Source organism: Carya illinoinensis, chromosome 2 (genome assembly GCF_018687715.1).
Source record: "Carya illinoinensis cultivar Pawnee chromosome 2, C.illinoinensisPawnee_v1, whole genome shotgun sequence".
Taxonomy (NCBI): Eukaryota; Viridiplantae; Streptophyta; class Magnoliopsida; order Fagales; family Juglandaceae; genus Carya; species Carya illinoinensis.
The window spans coordinates 13,357,851-13,377,238 of NC_056753.1; the positions used below are offsets into that span (position 1 = coordinate 13,357,851).

Sequence of the window (19,388 nt, forward strand, 5' to 3'; positions counted from 1 at the left end):
GATAGGAAGTAAATCCCTTCTGATGCATCCGAGGGATCAATTGCGTATTAAACTAGGTAGCACAGTGACTACCATGACTGACTTTCTGCGTGGTATTGCTGGCAATGCTCCACCAGGTCCCACAATAAGCCTTAATTATCATGTGAAGCATTCTATCATCCGAGTGGGTGAAACATATATCTTAGGACTGCTTAGAATTTAACACAAATTGCGCGACGTGAGTTTTGAAACGTGACTTTCTACCATATTAGAAAGAAATACACAGCACCCCAAATTGGTACTGGTACACAATTTGCGACGTCAAACTTGGACAATCAGAACTTGACAAAGGGTGTACGTTACAACGCCCCAATCATCTGAACATGCAATACATCCAGTTAGATCATTCGGTTCCAATAGGTATCAATTTATCAATTTCCAAATGCTTTCCCGTATGTCAATAACATTTGCTTGCATGGCTCCAAAGGAACACACCTCACATTGCCACCATAGACAAATTGCAGTTCCTGGTCTCATTTCATTTCTGTTTTTTACCATGTAGTCGGTGCATTTATATCATCGACTATTTCTCCCGCATTTATTCAGCCGCACCATCATTTCAATGGCCCGTATTGACTAAATCATTATCCCCTAAAAATGTAATGCTCTTTTTTTTTCTTTTTTTCTTTTTTTGACCTCGCTAATCCCAGCCATATTCGATCCATTGGCTGTAAGTTTGAACTCGCCAACACGGTCAATTAGAATTCTTTTTCCCCAACCCAATTCTTACCAGTTTCATAAAGCTATCGATAAATTGGAAAAATATTGGAAAGAACATCAAGAAAGGGCAAAATATGGTTTTTTCATGATGGCCCAAAGGGATAAACCCCCAACCTCTCACGCATCACACCCATACGCACACGCACACCTGTCAACTATATGTTTACCGAAGAACACCAAAGCTCAGATAAAGAACCCAGGATAGTTTCAGACCCATCAAAAAAAAAAAAAAAACAGAGATAAAGAAAGAATGAGAACCAAGTATAACGTAATACCTATTTTTTAATTCTTAAAGCGAAACACTAGCAACTAAACAATACCTTCCTCTGAACTTATATGTTCTCAACTTGAGGAAGCTTCCTCATTGAGACTTTACTGATTACTCCCAATATTAAAGCTACTACAGTTGTACACAATGAAATTCCAGCAACCGGTAAGAAATGGCCGCAATAGGCTTCCTTCCAACAATGAACCCCATGGCTCTTATTATTGCCAAGGCAGCTTAACTTAATTTTCCAGAAAAGGTTTGACACAAAAAAGCAGTTAACCACCACCACGTGTTAGACAGTAGTCCGCCCTACTAAAGTCAAATTACCTGAATCAAAAGCACCTGCAACACTTGAAATCCTCAAATGTTTGGAAGCTTTGTCATTTTGTATGCAAAATCCTGTATAAATCACACAAAATAATTCTCGACATTCTTTGCATGCTTTGAGAAGCTTGAATGTTAAAGCAGCATTAGCTAACCTTTGCTTAACCAATGAGCTAAGGACTATTGAATATGTAGGGAAAGGCTGTGGGTATGGTTGTTATGAAAATGGTAATGGCGATGATGAAAGGGAAACATGATTAGTGGTCTGAGTTTCTAGATATTTCACATGCACCATGAATTCCTAGGTCACCTTTAAAAGTAAGATTAAGTGCAATAACCTAATAAAGCAATATAGATAACATAGAAAGATGTTGAAGCATTCCTAGTGTTGGTGTACAGAAAAGTCAATATGAAAGTAGAAAAGTCAATGAAGGGGGGGAAAGCAGGCAAATCCCACGAAACCACAGACCAATGCACTTCTACAAATGATATCAATAACTGAGCCACCTATTACATGATCCAGGCACTTCAACATGCTGAGAAATGCATGCCCTCGATAGCTTAAAACATGACCAAATGGTATGTTCATGATGCCAGTACGTGCAACCATTAACATGCAGGGGAGATGCTAATTTTGATGACTTGATTATGAAATGGATGCATTCAAAAGCTGCAAGATGCATCCTATCATGTAGTAGTTTTATTTCTCGGAGCATAAAGAACAGAGAGTACATCCCCTTCAAGCTACTGGTATGTCATAGCTGGCAGGGCTCCATTACTACCAGGGGCAGCAACATGGTGGCTAGCATCCTTCCTTTTCCCAAAGGGGTTCTTTGAATATGTATATACATGTCAAGAAAATCATATAAATGCAGTAAAAAAAAGAAGTAACGGCATTAAAAATGTCACAAGCAAACTTTGCAAACTCCAGAGAGAGAAGCCTGCTGCAAAAAAGAAAAGAAAAAAGAACAATCTAGAGTGAAGTTCTTTTGATGAATCCTTGATAATTAAATCATATAAAACCGTGCACAATTCTCCTAAATATTAATGATGTTTGAGTTCAATTAGTTTGTATTAAATTGTATGGTTTTGTTTGGATTGTTCTGTATGGAGGTTGTTGTGTTCTGTTTGAAGCATGTAATAAGTTAACAGATTGTTAGCTGCCATGACTCTAATTTTGCTGGTATGAATGAAATTCTATTCATTTCCAAATTCTGCTTGCAATCCATGCTAAAACAAGAGATTGTACAGACTTATAATTTCGTACTCAAGCCTCTTTGAAGTTTGAGCACTAAGATTTAATACATGAATTTTTATGTTAAAAGATAGGTGTTTTGAGACCCAAGATTGAACAGACCAGTTCAACTGGGGGAAGTAACTGGACATAATTCTGGTCAAACGCACAAAACCGTATTGATGACATCTCACCAAACGTGTAAAGGGTTGACTATTTGTATCAAAAACGATAATATCAAATTATCTACCTACACTTTGGCTGTTATCAAATAATTCCCCATGTCCAATTTTGGAAATCAACTCCACCATTCTCGGCCTGTTTGGGTTCTCTAGTGATGCCTCAACTAGTTTGGGTTCTTTGCAAATGCAATCATAAATATTTTCGTATCTTGAGGACACATTATCCACATCAGTCTCTACAGATTCCAAGGCTTTAAGTTCCCATTAGGGGATTCCTCTCATTTTCACTTCTGTGCCTTGCCACTAAAGCCTTGTTGAGGGCACCAAAAGTCAATTTGCACACAATGAAACGATGGATTGGATAGGTAGGGTGCACTATAACCTAAGGATTGGGTTTCAAGGGTTTTAGCCCCAAGGCATTTTCCATTTACATATAGGAGTGTAATGGGTCCGGTTCGGTCCAGTTTTGGACATATTTATATATAGGAGTGTAACCAGTACTTCCAGTTTTAGTATAGCATTAGTGAATTATATACTTAGAATAACTATACTATAGTGATATAGTGATATGGTATTAGTAGTTAATAGTGATTTATATAGTTATTTATATATAGTGGATTACTAATAGCATTAGTATTAGTGTATATATATAATAGTATCATATATATCACTGCTTTCCTGGGCTTTGGCCATTATTTGTAACACAGATAATCTCCATACTTTGCTTGTAACTCTCACTAGTACGTAGTTGTAACCTGGCATGTTCTTTGTATACCTCTAGTGTACTCAAGCTATGCCTCTTTTATTAATAGAACTTACTTTTACCTATAAAATATATATATATATATAGTGATATAGTATTTGATTATATATGTTTTTTTTTATAGGTATATATATTCGATTATATATATGTTAGTGATAATATGTTGGTTACATACACTTTTTATGAGTGTATATGATCAACTATATAGAAATGTATTTATCAAAAAGAATATATACCTCATATAAAAATTATATATGATATAAAAAATTAATATATATATGAGCTGGTCCAGTGCTCGAAAATGAAAAACCGGAACTGGACTGGTTTCGACCGGTTTTGAGAAAAATGAAACCGGTTTGGACCGAACCAGTTTTGAACTAGAGGTTCACTGGTTCACCGGTTTTATTTTCCACCCCTTTTTATATATGGTTGAGGCAAAACAGGCTAGCATTTGTTGTTAGGGGTCCTTGCGTACCAGTCAATGTCATACAGAGCTGACATAGTACCCTGTGATGCCCCGATGTGGCACGGCCTAACGATACCAAGGGAAACACAAATAACTAATTGCTAAAATTAAAAACCGAGGGAACTATATGTGAACAGACCAATGCATGAGTAGTTAGATACCTTCCCTAAATATTATTCAATATGAAAGGAACTAACCCATTAGGCTGTTTGGGGTCCAGCTTGGGTCCTGTGGCAAAAATAACAAGATATTTCCTGTTAACCAATCCAACATCTTGTAAAATTTTTACATTTGGAATCTTTGTTTTTCCTATCCACAGGCGCTTCCACGTATTCCATTTCTGTTTCTGGCTAAACAAACACAGATTAAAACCCAAAACATTTTAAAACCAAAAGGAAAATAAACAGCTATAAGAACAAAAATTCCAAAAATCTCTTTCATTTTCACAGCCCAAAAACTCCTACCTGTATGGAAGCACCAGTTGATAAAAACTCCATTTCCGTTTCTGACTAAACAAACACACAGATTAAAACCCAAAACATTTTAAAACCAAAAGGAAAAATAAAAAAACTCAGGAAAAAATCCCAAAAATCTCTTCATTTTAATAGCCCAAAAACTCCTACCTGTATAGGACCAGTTGAGAAAGGAAGAGAAGTGGTGGTAGAGTTTGAAGAGGAGTGAGGAATGGAGGAATTAAAGGCGTGAAGTTGGGAGAAAAAGGAGTGGTGGTGAGTTCAGTAAAGCATTGATGGAGGGATGAAAATGTCCATGGACCCTACTAGAAGTGCCCGTTCCCTCTCTCTCGCTCTCACTCTCTCTCTTAAATGAGTGCCATCAGTTTGGCTAACAGGAAATATCCAGTTATTTTTGCCACAGGACCCAAGCCGGACCCCAACTAGTGATAGGAAAGTCAATTCCTTTTGCTATGGGGTGGGGGTTGGGGTGGGGGGATTAAAAAGTTTTTCCTTTTGTGAACCAGTAGGCTAATCAAATTTTATAACCTATATTAAGCACTTCAACAACATAAACTCTAGAATATCAACTCATATGAGCTGACCACATTGACCCCAACCTCAACAAACCCACATGTATAATATAAAGTAAGATCAAGAGGCAAAAGCAATTGTTTTCACTTAGTAGTTTCTTCAATTTCTCTTTGATTAGATCAAGGCAACTACTGGATTCCTTTCTACTTCTTTCATGGTATTTTTGGACCTTTGCAATCACAAACTTTAGCTTCTGTGTCTAATAAAAAAAATTATCTATGCGCACCCTTACAGAGCTTTTTCTCAATAAAATAGATTCATAGTGCAAGAAAAACGTTAAATTCATTAAGAAAAGAAATAATACTTATGCAATGACAGAACGTTATAAGGATATTGTATCCGCATGCCAACTGAACCAGAACTGGGGATAACAGCACCCTGCAAACTATGGTGTACATTGGTGGCGCTGTTTATGTCCTGCACCAATAATGCAGAAACAAATATGATGCAACCTTCAGACGTTAGAAATATCTAACAAAATTTAAAAAATAACCTAAGTAACACATTGTATTTGAATTACTTACTTCAAACTCAATAAAGCAAACGGTGTGCCTTTCCTGTCTCAAGATCTTCATTTGCTTAAAGCCAGGTTGTCTGCATGACCAAATTTATGGAGTAATGGAGATGATTCCAATAATCATGTTGACATGTAAAAAATGATTTATAAATTTTTCAACAACTAACAGAATTGGCAGTGATAAGTAGAACATTACATACACGCTAAAAAGGCCCCGCAGTTCTTCCTCATTTATGTTCTCTCCCAAATTACCAATGAAAAGGGTATTGCATGGAGGGTTATCTTTTGCATTCTGTGGTAAAAATAAGAAACCAACAATAAGTAAATTAGAAAGCCTAAGCCTCCGACAACACACTCAACAGAAACACCCAGGTCTGATCACAATTAAATAACAAGCACCCAAACAGACACAACCATATATAAATGTTTTTATTCCATACACATAAAATTCATGGACATATATATACAAATTACAAAGCTCATGTAATATACTAAATTATAATAATTACAGCTATAACCTTATGAGCATGACATTACAATTAAATGAGATCTTCATATTTTCTATTTCAAAGGCAAGTATGATATGAAAAAAAAACGTATATTACCAGACAGGGCATGTATAATAATAGAGAAGCTATTGACATATGCTATCATCAATGTGGATCAAACCATTTGCTATTTTCCTTGCATTATAACTCATATGAAAATGGATTCCTTTCTTCCTTCAGTTTTTCTCAGTAACAATCTATTTGAAAAAGGTGTGGAACTTGGGGTAAAAAAGTTCTTTCACTAAATTAATTTCTTCACAAAGTCGGTGTAACTACAATACACACACATGCTATATAGGAAATTTGGAGGGCAAAGTTGCGAGTTGCAAACTGACTTGACCCAGTCAAAAAAAAAAAAAAAAAAAGAAGAGAAGTAATGAACAAATGACAAATAAGGTGCATTTTATATGATTGTTGGGAAACCCCACACCCTCATGTATTTCTGTTTTGCTGAATAATGAAATAGCTTTGCCACAAAAAAAAGCTATACGTCGTAACTAAAAATGAGTGGTAACGTAAAAGATCTCATCTGTTAACTAAATATTTTCAAGGCTCTCTCTCTCTCTCTCTCTCTCTCTCTCTCTCTCTCTCTCTCTCTCTCTCTCTCTCTCTCTCTCTCTCTCTCTCTCTCTCTCTCTCGCGTGCACGCACACACACACTAGGAAGCGTATGTCTCATGTTTGTGCTCTTCCAAGCCTCTATAAAACTTTTAAAACCTATAAAACATCACCTATGAGATAAACTAGCAACTGTGGTTTGCCTACTAGCTAATACAGAATACACACAAAACTGCCAAGTGTTTTGCACTTTTCACCACAACTTACCAAAACCGACATATTGTACCTTCAAACTACTAGGAATTGACAAATAAAACTACCGTCTAAATTTTACCATTAAGATCGTGAAGAGTAAGAGATGTAGTACAATCTTAGCTGTTGGATCTAAACGTAGAGTAATATTTAGCAATCGACGATAGCTGAGGGTGATATTTGTCACTTTTGGTAATTGGTGGTGTTAAGTGTAAAAAACTTGATAGTTCGGTCGAATAAGTGTGTTTAACCCATATACAATAATCGGAACCATAAAAACTAATATTTTTGTTATAGGTAGAACAATAAAATTTGATATTAATAGCTAACTCTTGTATACCCCATGTATTTGGGCTACGCCTATTCTTATTAATATAATCTTTTACATATAAAAAATAAAATAAAATTTGATATTCATAGCAACAAATCCTAACATTTAAGGCACAACTTAGAAAAAAGATGGCAGTACTATGGTTTTGATATCACTTTTTTTTTGTTTTTTTTTATAAGTTGGCTTTGATACCACTTATATGATACCAAAAAGCTAGAGGATATTAAAAAAAGAAGAAAACTATTTTTTTGATAGAAAGAAACTAAAGGCTAAATTAGCAGTTAAGTGGACCTAAATCAAAGACAAGCTAAAGCAACCAGTAGGACAAACGCACTTCCTAATCTATTTCTCCAATGTTACTCCCAAGTACTTGTGATTTTGAAATAGGGAGCAAATTTTGAGTAATTTCGAGTTTTTATTGTATATCTGTTTATTTCCAGCAGTTATTGACCGTTTTAAAGTGCTGATTTATTGTGTTGGGTGCTAATTGGCTTTATTTAAATGCTGATTTGTTGTAGAAGGTACGTAGACAAAAAATCCAAATTAGGTCCTAATAGGTCTGGTGAAGTTATTGGAAAACTTGCCTTAATGGGGACAGTTTCCAAATCAGAATTTAAGTCCGTAGAAACCCTAAAGCAGGTATACCATGCCTCACAAAGAGCCTAGGATCTTCCTCATTTAAAAATTAAAGACTGGAAGCTTCCAAGTAGCCTGAAAACTGCCTGGATTTCCTAGAAGGAAATGAGGAATGGCAGTCACCATACGTCTCCTGTATAAACGCTAGTTCACTGCCAAGTTTAAAATCCCTCATATCCTTTAAGCCTGCTGCCCCTCTCAGCCACTCTTTCCCTCGGATTCCCATCAATAATTCTAGGAAAGTCCATCAAGAAATCTCCCCCAGGTCTGCTGCAGCAATAGGTGACTTTTCAACACTTTTCTTCTTGAGGTTTCTAGAAGACAGCTATTGATTGCCCTTGAAAGTTGCTGTCCAGAATTGGAGTTACTAAATTCAAAACCATAGCCTACAACCCCTTTTCTTCTTGCTGCAGCCACTGCCTTGTAGGTAAAAAAGAGTTTTTCTTCTTCAATGTTTGAGTAAAGTCACTGCCTACCTTCCAGTAACCAAATCAATGTGACAAACCAAGATTTGCTGCTTCTTTTAGCCTCCTAAAGTACCTTTTCAAGTCCCATTAAATCTCCTAGGAGCAGCAACTCAATGTGCAACCTCTAAGGTCAATCCAACATGTTTTTGTTTTTTTTTTTTTTTATAGGTACAAGAGATTTTATTGATCCACGTAAATAGGCAAAGCCCAAGTACACAGGGAGTATACAAGAAAGAGCCTAATTACAAAACTAAGTGCTACTGAAAGTAGCATAAAAGTCATTAAGACTCGTTCCGTTCAATACAATAGAAGATGCCCAACATAATAAAGTATGAAAGAAAAAGGCCCTGAAAGCCTCTGGAGAGCGTTCCCTATTCTCAAAACAGCATCCATTTCTTTCGGTCCATGGCATAGCCCATGCAATATCAAGCCTCAAAAGAATTTCATCCCACAATACCTTAACTACTTCGCAATGAAGAAGAAGGTGGTCCACAAATTCACTATTGTGTTTGCACATGTAACATCTATCCATTATATATATAGTCCACGTTTTCTTAACTTATCTATGGTCAGTATTTTACCATGTATGTTTTTGTTTCATTAGGTATTATCTATAAATTCAAAATTCCATTATCTTTTGTGAACCTAACATATTCCCTACTCTCTCTTTATGCCATAACATATAATTCTAAGGCTAGGAAGTGCAGGGGATCAACATTGGGCAAAGAAAACAAAAGTGTACAGATTATACCTCTTGACTTTTCTTTTAGAACATGACTTAGTCGGAGTCGGATTCAAACACTGACTCTGACTTTGTCGAAGTTCAAATCCAAACTCCAACTTCGACTTGTGTAGGCTTCGATCCAACTCCAACTCCTCCCTTGTCGAGGGAAGTCGGATTTGGACTTTCAGCTTTGGGCTTTTTCTTAGCTTCATATTTAGCCCATTTTAAAAAAGAATTTATTGTGGGATTTCAATTTTCAATTTTTTCAAAATATTAAAAAATTAAAACTAAATCATTCACTGCTAATTTACTTATCTACTAATATCTAACTTATTTGTATACTAGACTTATACAATAGTGTGAAATTACATGTTATCATACTATAGTATTACATATTATTTTTAGTGTCTAATTGCATTTTTTTTATAAGAAACTTTATTGTCTAATTGCATGTTATTATACTATAGTATTTACATGTTATTATATTATACTAGTGTCTAACTTAGTTATAACTTATTTCTATACTAGACTTATTTATAGTGTCTAATTATATGTTATTATACTTTAATAAATTAGTATATTGTGTTATTAACTTATTATACTAAACTTATCAGTTATTTAAATAGTAGTGTCTAATTTATTTCTATACAAGACTTATTTTATAAACCTACAGAAATGGGGTGTTACTTTCGATGACTATTGAAACCAGATAAAAAGTACATCAGAATTGAAGATACAATTCATATTGACTATTGAAACAAGATAAAAAGTGCATCAGAACTAAAGATACAAGTCATAGATCACTCTTGGTTATATAGGAGAATTTTTCCAGTAATAACTCGTCAACATTGCGCAAAATGATTGTATATTGAGATATGAAAGGCAAGTTGAGACAGCTCATCCATAAGAAGAGTATATGCACAATAATCAAGTAAAGAATACTTCAAAATAAACTGCTCAAATTGACAATAGAAACCTGCCACATAGCCATTACCTGAACGGGTACATAATTGTTAGGTGCTGGCACAGGAGAGGGCGCAGGCATTGGTACTGGAGGAACCGGGTAGCCTCCATATGGATCATATGGAGGAGGTGGCGCCATAAACCTAGTCCACAGGAGCAAAGCCAAAATGAGACTGAGTAATAAAAAGAAACGTAATATGTAGCTATTATCAAAAATTAATACAAAGCTGAAATAACGCTTACAATTAAGTCTTTCTTAACACTCCTAATCCTTTTCATATCTAATATCGAGGAAATCATTAACAGCAATAGATCTTTATTTCCTTACCCATGTGGTCCCCAAATGTGTGCTGGAGGAGGATGAAAGGGAGATGGACTGGTATAACCACTGTGTGTATAGTCACCACCAGTTCGCAAACGTTTACTCTGATCATAGGTGCTTGAATCTGCTACTATTCCTGCATATAAGTTGAGATTAGTGAGTTGCAATGCAGTACATCAAAATAGCCAAACCATTAAAGTATAGACAAGCACAATCTTGCCAAGATGTATAAGATATACATTCCACACAAAAGCAATACTAGTTCTTTTCTTTCATTTATCCTTTGTTTTAACAGAACTGAACATACTAGTGATTCAATCAAAACTCTCACCCAGACTGTTAAAAACAAGGTCATGTCCCCAAAAATGGTTAGGACCAAGGCTGAAAATTTATTTATCTCACCTAATCAGCAACAACCTGCAGAATACTGCACAGGTACTTGGGGGAGAGAGAGCGAGAGAGAGAGAGAGAGAGAGAGAGATTGTTACAGAATGGTCTCAAGATATGAGCAAATATAGAATCTCTTGAGGGATTTGACATCTCAAATAATTTCTAGTACCAGAAAAAAGGTTACTGGAAATTTGCAACATTCCCAGAGATGATTTGACAACCAAAAAGATAGTAGTTGAAGATCGGCCTGTCACATTGGTTTAGATAGAGTTGTAATGAATTGAGATGAATATTGAATAAAATATTATTTTATTAATATTATTATTATTTTGAGATTTGAAAAAGTTGAATTATTTATTGTATTTTGTGAGGGAATTTGAAAAAATTGTAATGATTTGATTAAATATTGTTTTGTATCAAACCTAGCCTAAAGCAATATTTCGAACATCTCTCTTATTTCATCCCTCCAAACACAAACCAAAAAAAAAAAAAAAAAACTGAAAAAGGTAATAAAACGCAATCCTACCTCTTTTGATAAAAAGGTTTTTCTTGGCCATCTCGGTATGCAACACTGACTTCGACTCCACATCAAACACCATTTCCTGAACCGACAAAGATAAAAACATTTAATTGAAATCTGAAAAAGAAAAAAGGAGCTAGAAATCAGGATAAAAACAATTAAAGAAACCTGAAGGGCATCTTTAGCGGCAATAGCAAGCTGAGCAGTAGAGAAGAGAGCGAAACCCATGGGCTTCTCGCCTTTGAAGTTCACCTGTGAAGCCTCGTATCCAGGCAGCCATCTCAGTAGATTCAGTAGCTCTCTCTCTTTCACATCCTCCGGAAGACCCGTGATGAATATCGTACGCACCTATTATCCCAAAACCACAAAATAATAAAATGAATAAATCTTAGATCTGTATATATTTAGTTGCATATACCAGAAAAGACCTATTCCGATTATTTAACGGAGCAAAAGCTTTTGGAGAGAGAGAGAGAGAGAGAGAGAGAGAGAGAGAGAGAGAGAGAACCTCATCAGAGGCGGAGCGGGCGGTGTTGTCGATGACGATAGGGGGAGGAAGAGGAACGGTGGAGGCGACAGAAGGGGGTGGAGGAGGAGGGGCAGTGGCTGCTGGTGCCCACTGCTGGAGGTATGGGTGGATGCCAGTTCCTGCCATCAGGTGATTAGTTTGCAAACTAAGAACGAAGCAGACGAGATATAGAAAACCCTAGGCTTCGACTTGAGGGTTCTTGAACGAAATGGAATGGCGAACCAATAAATAAAAAAAAATGGGAAATAGAAAGTGAATGGAAAAGAGAGGAAAACATTAGGCTCACAGATGCCGAAAATTTGTTTTTAATTATTTTATTAAGTAAACATTTTCAAATGAATATGTAATTTTTTTATTTTTAAAAAATATATAAATAATTTTAAAAAATAGTAAAAAAAATAGAGTGATATTACGTATAGTTAGTTTTACGTATTTTTTGTGCATTTTACAGATATAATTAATTAAATTAATTTTTTTAATACACAACCAATCATATCACTAGAATACACAAAAATAATTACACATAAAATTTTAAAAAAAAAATAATAAATAATTTAATTTTTTTAATTTTAAAATAATAATATTATTAAAAAATAATATTTTTTTTAACTTTCATCAATTATTAATTTAATTCAACTCAACATCTAAAACCTCTAAAATAATCGATAAAAATTGTATATAAATATGATATGGACATAGCAACGTCCGAAAAGAAAGTAAGGAGAAATTGCAACAGAATAAATGGCAAGTCGATGTGCTGTCCCCCTATACGTGGAGATAAGTTTTTTTTTTTTTTTTGGGATAAGAAAGTCATATGTAGACATATATTATATCAAAGTTTGGATACAAAAAGGAATAGTATCAAAAGAGATGATACTACCATTGATGCTCAGAGCATCTTGACACAAAGCATGAGCCAAGGAATTACAAGCTCTCCTAACATGCCTAATAGACCAATTGGTGAAAGAGTCTAGTATTGACTTCGTGTCCCTTAAAAGAATGCCCACATAAGTGTCTGTTACCACTAATGACTTGAGGCTGTTGACAACTTGCAAAGAGTCTCCCTCTAGAATCACATTCTTCCAGCCTAGGTTCTTGAGGAAGGTAGATGCTTGGAAGACTGCATAGGCTTTAGCAAGAAGAGGATCAGGAAACATGTTGTGGTTCATTCTCAAGGAGGCTTTAACTCTAACATCCTAGTCACGGATTATTACTCCAACCCCTACCTTGTTATTTACCTTGTCCAATCCAGCATCCCAGTTGAGCTTGAGATTACCCTGAGGAGGAGCTTCCCAACACGTGGATTCAGTGGTGGTAGCAGGGACTCTCCTTTCTGGTTGAGCAGTCTGGTTAATGTCTTCCATGAGCCTCTTTGTTGCTTGAATGACTAAGCTTGGGTGAGCCACTACATTTCTGAAAACTAAATCATTACTTCTTTTCCAGATCTTCCAAGCTGTGAGGGTGAACTCTATGATCTCTTCTTCTTCCAAGTTCTCCAAGAAATGCTCCACAAGAAGTTTAAAAGACTGGAAATGCCTACTTGCCTTCTGAACCCTTCTAACACTTAAGTTCCAGATGTCTTAAGCTGAGGAACAATTCCACAGGGCATGCTCAGTGGTTTCTGTCTGTAAGTTGCACACGGGGCACAAGGCATCCTCAGTTACCCTCCTCTGATGTAGTTTTTCCTTAGTTGGGATAGCATCCAGGCAGGCCCTCTATAGGAAGGTCTTGGCTGCATTTGGGATGCTGAGTTGCCACACCTTGGTCCAGGCCACAGGTTCAGTTGTGGGCATAGAAGCTTGGCTACACTCCCTCTGGTCTATTTCTGATTGCAGGTAGTATGTTGATTTTACAGTAAATACACCTGAAGGGGTACATCTCCAGATAAGCTTGTCAGGTGTTGGGAAAAGGCTCAAAGGGATCCTATTGACTAGATCAGCTTCTGATTTGCTTATAAGGGCATTGACCAAAGGTACATTCCAGGTGTGAGTTGACTTGTCAATCATCATGGAGACTTTGGATTCGATAGGAAGCAATCTCAGGGAGCTTTGAGGTTTGAAAGTTAAAGGTTGGGGGAGCCACCTGTCTTTCCAAATCTTCACTGTTTCTCCATCTCCTATACGCCACATGAGACCTTCTTGGAGGAGATGCCTTGCCGAGATGAAACTCTGCCACAGGAAGGAAGAGTTCTGACCTCTCTTCTTTTTCTGAAGTACTTCTCCTTAAGAACTCTGGCTGCCAGTGAACTTGGATTAGAGGTGATCCTCCAACACTGTTTTGCAAGAAGAGCACAGTTAAAGTTTTCAAAATCCCTTAATCCCAAGCCACATGTTTTCTTTGATTTACACATTTGATTCCAACCCACCCAGTGGATCTTGTTTTCCTAGGCCTGCTGACCCCACCAGAAGGACCTTACATGCTTGTCAAGTGCCTTTAGCAGTTGCTTTGGAAGCTTAAACATACCCATGCTGTAGGTTGGTATGGCCTGGATTACTAATTTGATTAAGATCTCTTTTCTTGCTTGGGAAAGGAGCTTTGTTTTCCAGCTACACAGCTTGGCTTGCACTCTGTCAAGAATTCCCTTGAGAGACTTGGTTCTAGACCTCCCTACCAGTGCTGGCAATCCCAAATACTTTTCATAAGAGTTTGTCCCCCTGATCCCAGCAATACTTGTGACTATATCCCTAGTTTGTGCACTTGTGTTTCTGCTAAAGAAGATTGAGGTCTTTTCCTTGTTAAGCCTTTGACTCGATGCCCTCTCATAAGAATCCAAGAGGTGGTATTTACTAAAAACAATTGACTGTCTATTTACTTCCTGTTTTCTTCCCTCCATCTGCTCGACGCCTCCTCTCCCTTTCTCCCTTCAACGAATCCCCTTTCCATTTATTCTCTCTATTTTTCTCTTTCCTCTCCCTTTCTCTCTTCCCTCTACAGACCGAAACTCCCTCTCTCTCATTCTCTTGATTTTTCCTTCATTTTTTCTCAGTTTCGTCTACGAGTGGCCTTCCTCTCTCTCTCTCTCTCTCTCTCTCTCTCTCTCTCTCTCTCTCTCTCTCTCTCTCTCTCTCTCTCTCTCTCTCTCTCTCTCTCTCTCTCTCTTCCCTCTACACCAGACCTATCTTCGTCTCTCTCATTCTCTCCGTTTTCACCAGACCTAGACTCGCGCTCTCTCATTCTCAGTGCAGCGCAGGGCCCATTCGGCAGGGAAAATGGAACTTGTGCGATAATCGACATTAGCCTCTAGTTCAGCAGGACCCATTCCCCATCTAATCTACTTGGTATGTAAAATTTTTGTATCTAATTTTTGGTCCATTGGGTATGCCTCATTTGTGCTTGATCTGTGAAAAATATGTGCTTGGGAAAGATCTGTGTATTTTCTGTGCAAAATCTGGTCCATTCTCCATCTAATTCTCATGTAGCTTCGAAGGAAATCAACAAGTTTTATTTAGAAAGTCGCAGGCCTTCATGAACTTTCTGGTTGTTAATGGCCTTTGGTGGTGTAGCTACTGGATTATAGAGTTTCACTTTCGGGTTGTTAGCTACATTCATATGAATATTTACTTCTGCTAGGTTTTTTATAAATTGTAGTCAGCAGTGTGTGCAATGGCTAGTACATCTTGCTTGATTCAAGTGATAGGAAGACGAAGGTTTGTGTTGGAGGCACGAGTTATGATCTTGATAGGAACTAATTGAGGCACTTTATGCTCCTTCAGTTACATGCTAGCTTCGTAATGCTGATGTTGTGTATGTATAGACTTGATGACTCAACTTGCATCAAATTTAGCACGAGTTCTTGTGGCAATTGAATTTAGAGGACCTCTTTACATCACAATTTGGTCTTTTCTGAGTTAAATACTTGGAAGTACTCATCATCAAAGATGTTTCAGTCTTGTTAAGATGTTAAATTGTAGTGTGATTGGAAAAAAGATGAGTTTTTTATTTCACAGGTGAATCAAGGGCTTACTGTCTATGGGAATAAAGGGAGCACAGATCAACATGCGAAAGTTTTTGGTTTTGGGTTTTAAGGTTATATGATATCTACCAGGATGTAAACTATGCTTATTCCTGAGAATTGAGAATTGGAATGTCGTTGTGGGTGTTTTATGCCTTTTGGCACTTAACATGTATTGTCTGCTTGCTTTTAATCATTATCTCAGGTGTGGAAGCCGGGAAAAAGGTAGCGGGAGAAGTATTAGCCCTTCAGAAGTGTGTTTTGTCAGTACTCAATGAGGCCATGTACAACATTAAATCTTCATGCTATCTAGGTCTTTATTGTTACTTCTATTTTCATCTTTTTTGATATTTTGATATCAGTTTTGAAACGGGAAGTCCTATATAAATCCTATTTACGGGATGAGCAAAATAATGGAGTTCATTCTTCAAATGAGAAAGCTTGCAGCAAAGTATTAGGTAAATATCCAAATATTAAAGAAGAAGAAGAAGAAGAAGATTAAGGATGGTTTCTTTAGGCCAGAGTTGCTGAACGTTGGAAATTTTTGAAAAGAATAAGGATCACAAGTTTGCAATAAAAAACCAAGAGTCTAGTGTGGCCTGTAAAATGATAGGTTGATTCCAACTAAAACCTAGACGAAACCAAGGGACTTCATTTCCCATGTGACTAGCAATCTGACCATTGGAGTGGTCGGTAACTCTCTTTGCAACTAACTCGTGCATAACTGATTGTTGGTTATTTGTCACTGACAGTACCATCAATGTTTTTCTTTGTTTGGATTTGAATTGTTGGATTACAGATGAAATGATATGAGTCTCTTCTTCCTTGCAGTGACATTAATGGGAAGGAACAAGACTTTGAATGCAGGTGGTTTATGAACTGGAATGTGAATCTACTGCCGGTTTATGAACTAGAAATGTTGGATAGAAATATGTTGGTTGAGTCTGAATGTTGGATAGAAACATATTATATACTGAATGTTGGTGAATTGTGGGCTGCAGCTTGGCCTTTGTATTATAGATTGATGTTACAAAAAGTTGCTGAAGTTGGTATTATGAGATGTGGCTTGTCCTGTATATTATAAATTTGATGTACAAAAAATGTTGTTAATTTTTGTATTTTGAATGTGAGAAGTGTTAGCAAAATGTGTTTGTTGAAAAATTAAGTTGAGAAAAAAAAAATAGTTGGAAAATAATAATTTTTAAGTAAAAATTAAATTATTAATTAATATATGGAATGTATTTGTAAAATATTAAAAAAATAAATAAATAAATTATTATTTAAATATATAATATTATATTATTATTTTGACTTTGAGATGGCTAGTCCAATGTGGGTCACTATCTCTATTGTTTTAGACTTTGGCTAAAAGCTCTAATTTTAGTCAAAATTTGAACTTGGCAATGGCTAGTCCATTGCCAATGCTCTGAGAACCCCATTTTTATCATGACAGATTTTAGGAAGTTCCATTCTATCCTATCGTAAGCTTTGCTCATGTCCAACTTTAGGGCCATATACTCACTCCTTCTTGTAAACCTAGCCTTCATTGTGTGCAAGGCCTCAAAAGCCACAATTATGTTATTCGTGATTAGTCTTCCAGGCACAAAAGCTGTTTGTGTGGGGGATATGATGCTAGGCAGGATTCTTTTCAGCCTGTTTGCCAAGGTCTTTGCTATGATCTTGTAGAAGACGTTGCAAAGACTTATTGGCCTAAAATCTGTAGCTGAGGTTGGGTTCAACTTCTTAGGTATAAGGGCTATAAATGTTTCATTGATCTTTTCCTCCCATTGTCCACTATTCAGAGCTTCAAGAGTGGCCTTATAGACTTGGTTACCAACTGTTGACCAGTAGTGTTGATAGAAGACAGCAGGGAAACCATCAGGGCCCGGGGAGCCAATAGGATTCATGCTAAGGATGGCTTCCCTTACTTCTACTTCAGTGAAGATGGTCGAAAGGCTAGCATTCATCTCTTCAGTTACCACCTGTTTCATTGGGGTGAGACACTCTTCTATGCCTGCTGGATGAGAGGTTGAGAAGAGGGACTGGAAATAATCCTGGAAAGCTTGACATATGGAGGTGTGATTTTGGACTTCTTGGCCTGATTCTGAGAGAATTTTGGTAATTGTATTTGTCTTTTTCCTCTGACTAGAACATTTGTGAAAATACTTAGTGTTACAGTCCCCATCTTTTAGCCAGGCCTGTTTTGCTCTTTGTTGCCATTTAAGATTTTCTGCATCCATAAGGTCATTAAGTTCTCTTTGGATCAGTTTGATTTCCTCTTGAAGGTCCCCCTTATTATCTCTCTTTAGTTGGTTCAGTAGCTCACTCTTCTCCTTTATAAGGGTTCCTTGACCCCTAAGTGTGATTCTGCTCCATGATTTTAGTTCCTTTTGATAACAAGAAAGTCCTTTTAGGGTACTGATCAGGTTGTTAGAGGACCTGGTGGAGGGTTGCCACACTTTTTTGATGATTTCCTCACACATTTCTTGCTGGTCCAGGCTGACTCGAATCTAAAAATTCTGTTCCTCTTTCTAGTGGGGAATTGGACTGTTTTCTGGACTAGTATGGGACTGTGATCAGATTGAGAACAATCCAAATGAGTTACAGTGTAGTTGCCAATTAGATTGATCCACAGGTTATTTCCACAAGCCCTGTCGAGTCTTTCCTTTGTGAAATGTCTGCCTTCCCTGTTGTTGGTCTAGGTGAATCTGCTGCCACTAAATCCCAAATCAAAAAGATTGCAGAAACTGTGAGTCTCCCTGAACTTCACCATCTGCCCATATGGTCTGTTAGAAGCCCCATACTTCTCTCTGTGGTGGATGATTTCATTGAAATCACCAAGACACATCCAAGGGGTACTTGAGTTTGGTTTAAGGGCCTTTAGTAGTTCCCAGCTTTCATGTCTCCTAGCTGTAACTGGGTGGCCACAGAAGCCTGTAACTTGCCACTTTGTAGGTTCATTGGGGAATTTTATCAAAGCTGAGATATGCCAGGTAGTGTAGTTTTTGATCTCAGCATTCCATGGTTATTCCATAGTAGAGCTAGGCCCCCACTCCTCCCTCTGCTGTCCACACAGAAACAGTTCTCAAAGCCCAGCTTTAGCCTAACTCTTTTCATTTTCACACTATCACACTTGGTTTCAGAGAGAAAAACCAAGTTGGGCTGCTTAGTCTTCACCGAAAGGTGGAGTTCATGAACTGTACGAGGGTTCCCAAGCCCTTGACAGTTCCAGCTCATACAAATCATTTGTTGTGGTGGGGTTACATAGCAGCCTCCACCCTATTGGCTTGAATTAAGCTCTGATCAAGCTTGAGCTGTGGTTTCATTTTTTTGTTTGTAATAGCTACTCGGGTGCTGACCCTTTCTCTGAGGGGTCTCTTCCCATTTGGTGGGAATGGAGGATCATTTATCACGTTGGTGACATCAGAAAGAAGTAAAGGAAGGACCCTTGCCTTCCTCTTCCAGGACTTGCATTTCACAGGTTTAACAGTTTCATTTTCTTTATTTCCCTCGACATGTACTGACAGAGGGGTATTTGGCTTGTGTATTTTTAGATTCATTGTAGTTGAGGTCTCATTAGACAAAGTAGCCATGCCTTTCGGAAATAGGGATATAGTATGCAGTTGGCTTACCTGTTT

The 19,388-nt window shown here is 37.1% G+C and overlaps 1 protein-coding gene across 3 annotated transcripts; it reads right to left on the minus strand.

Moving 5' to 3' along the window:
- Positions 1-1,023: 1,023 nt before the first annotated feature.
- On the minus strand, positions 1,024-12,045 carry LOC122300138 (RNA-binding protein with multiple splicing). Of its 3 annotated transcripts, none has more exons than XM_043110584.1 (9): positions 11,778-12,042; positions 11,438-11,617; positions 11,276-11,351; positions 10,366-10,495; positions 10,069-10,180; positions 5,760-5,851; positions 5,567-5,636; positions 5,347-5,459; positions 1,024-1,426 (listed from the first exon to the last, which is right to left on the minus strand). In XM_043110584.1, the coding sequence occupies exons 1-9, from the start codon at positions 11,922-11,924 to the stop codon at positions 1,408-1,410; spliced, it is 939 nt and encodes a 312-aa protein (XP_042966518.1). In that variant the 5' UTR covers positions 11,925-12,042; the 3' UTR covers positions 1,024-1,407. The 3 variants fall into 3 exon arrangements, with proteins under 3 accessions (XP_042966518.1, XP_042966516.1, XP_042966517.1); XM_043110582.1 differs by lacking the exon at positions 1,024-1,426 and adding an exon at positions 1,694-2,295 and having other exon boundaries at positions 11,778-12,045; XM_043110583.1 differs by lacking the exon at positions 1,024-1,426 and adding an exon at positions 1,694-2,192 and having other exon boundaries at positions 5,377-5,459; positions 11,778-12,040.
- Between the last annotated feature and the right edge of the window lie 7,343 nt (positions 12,046-19,388).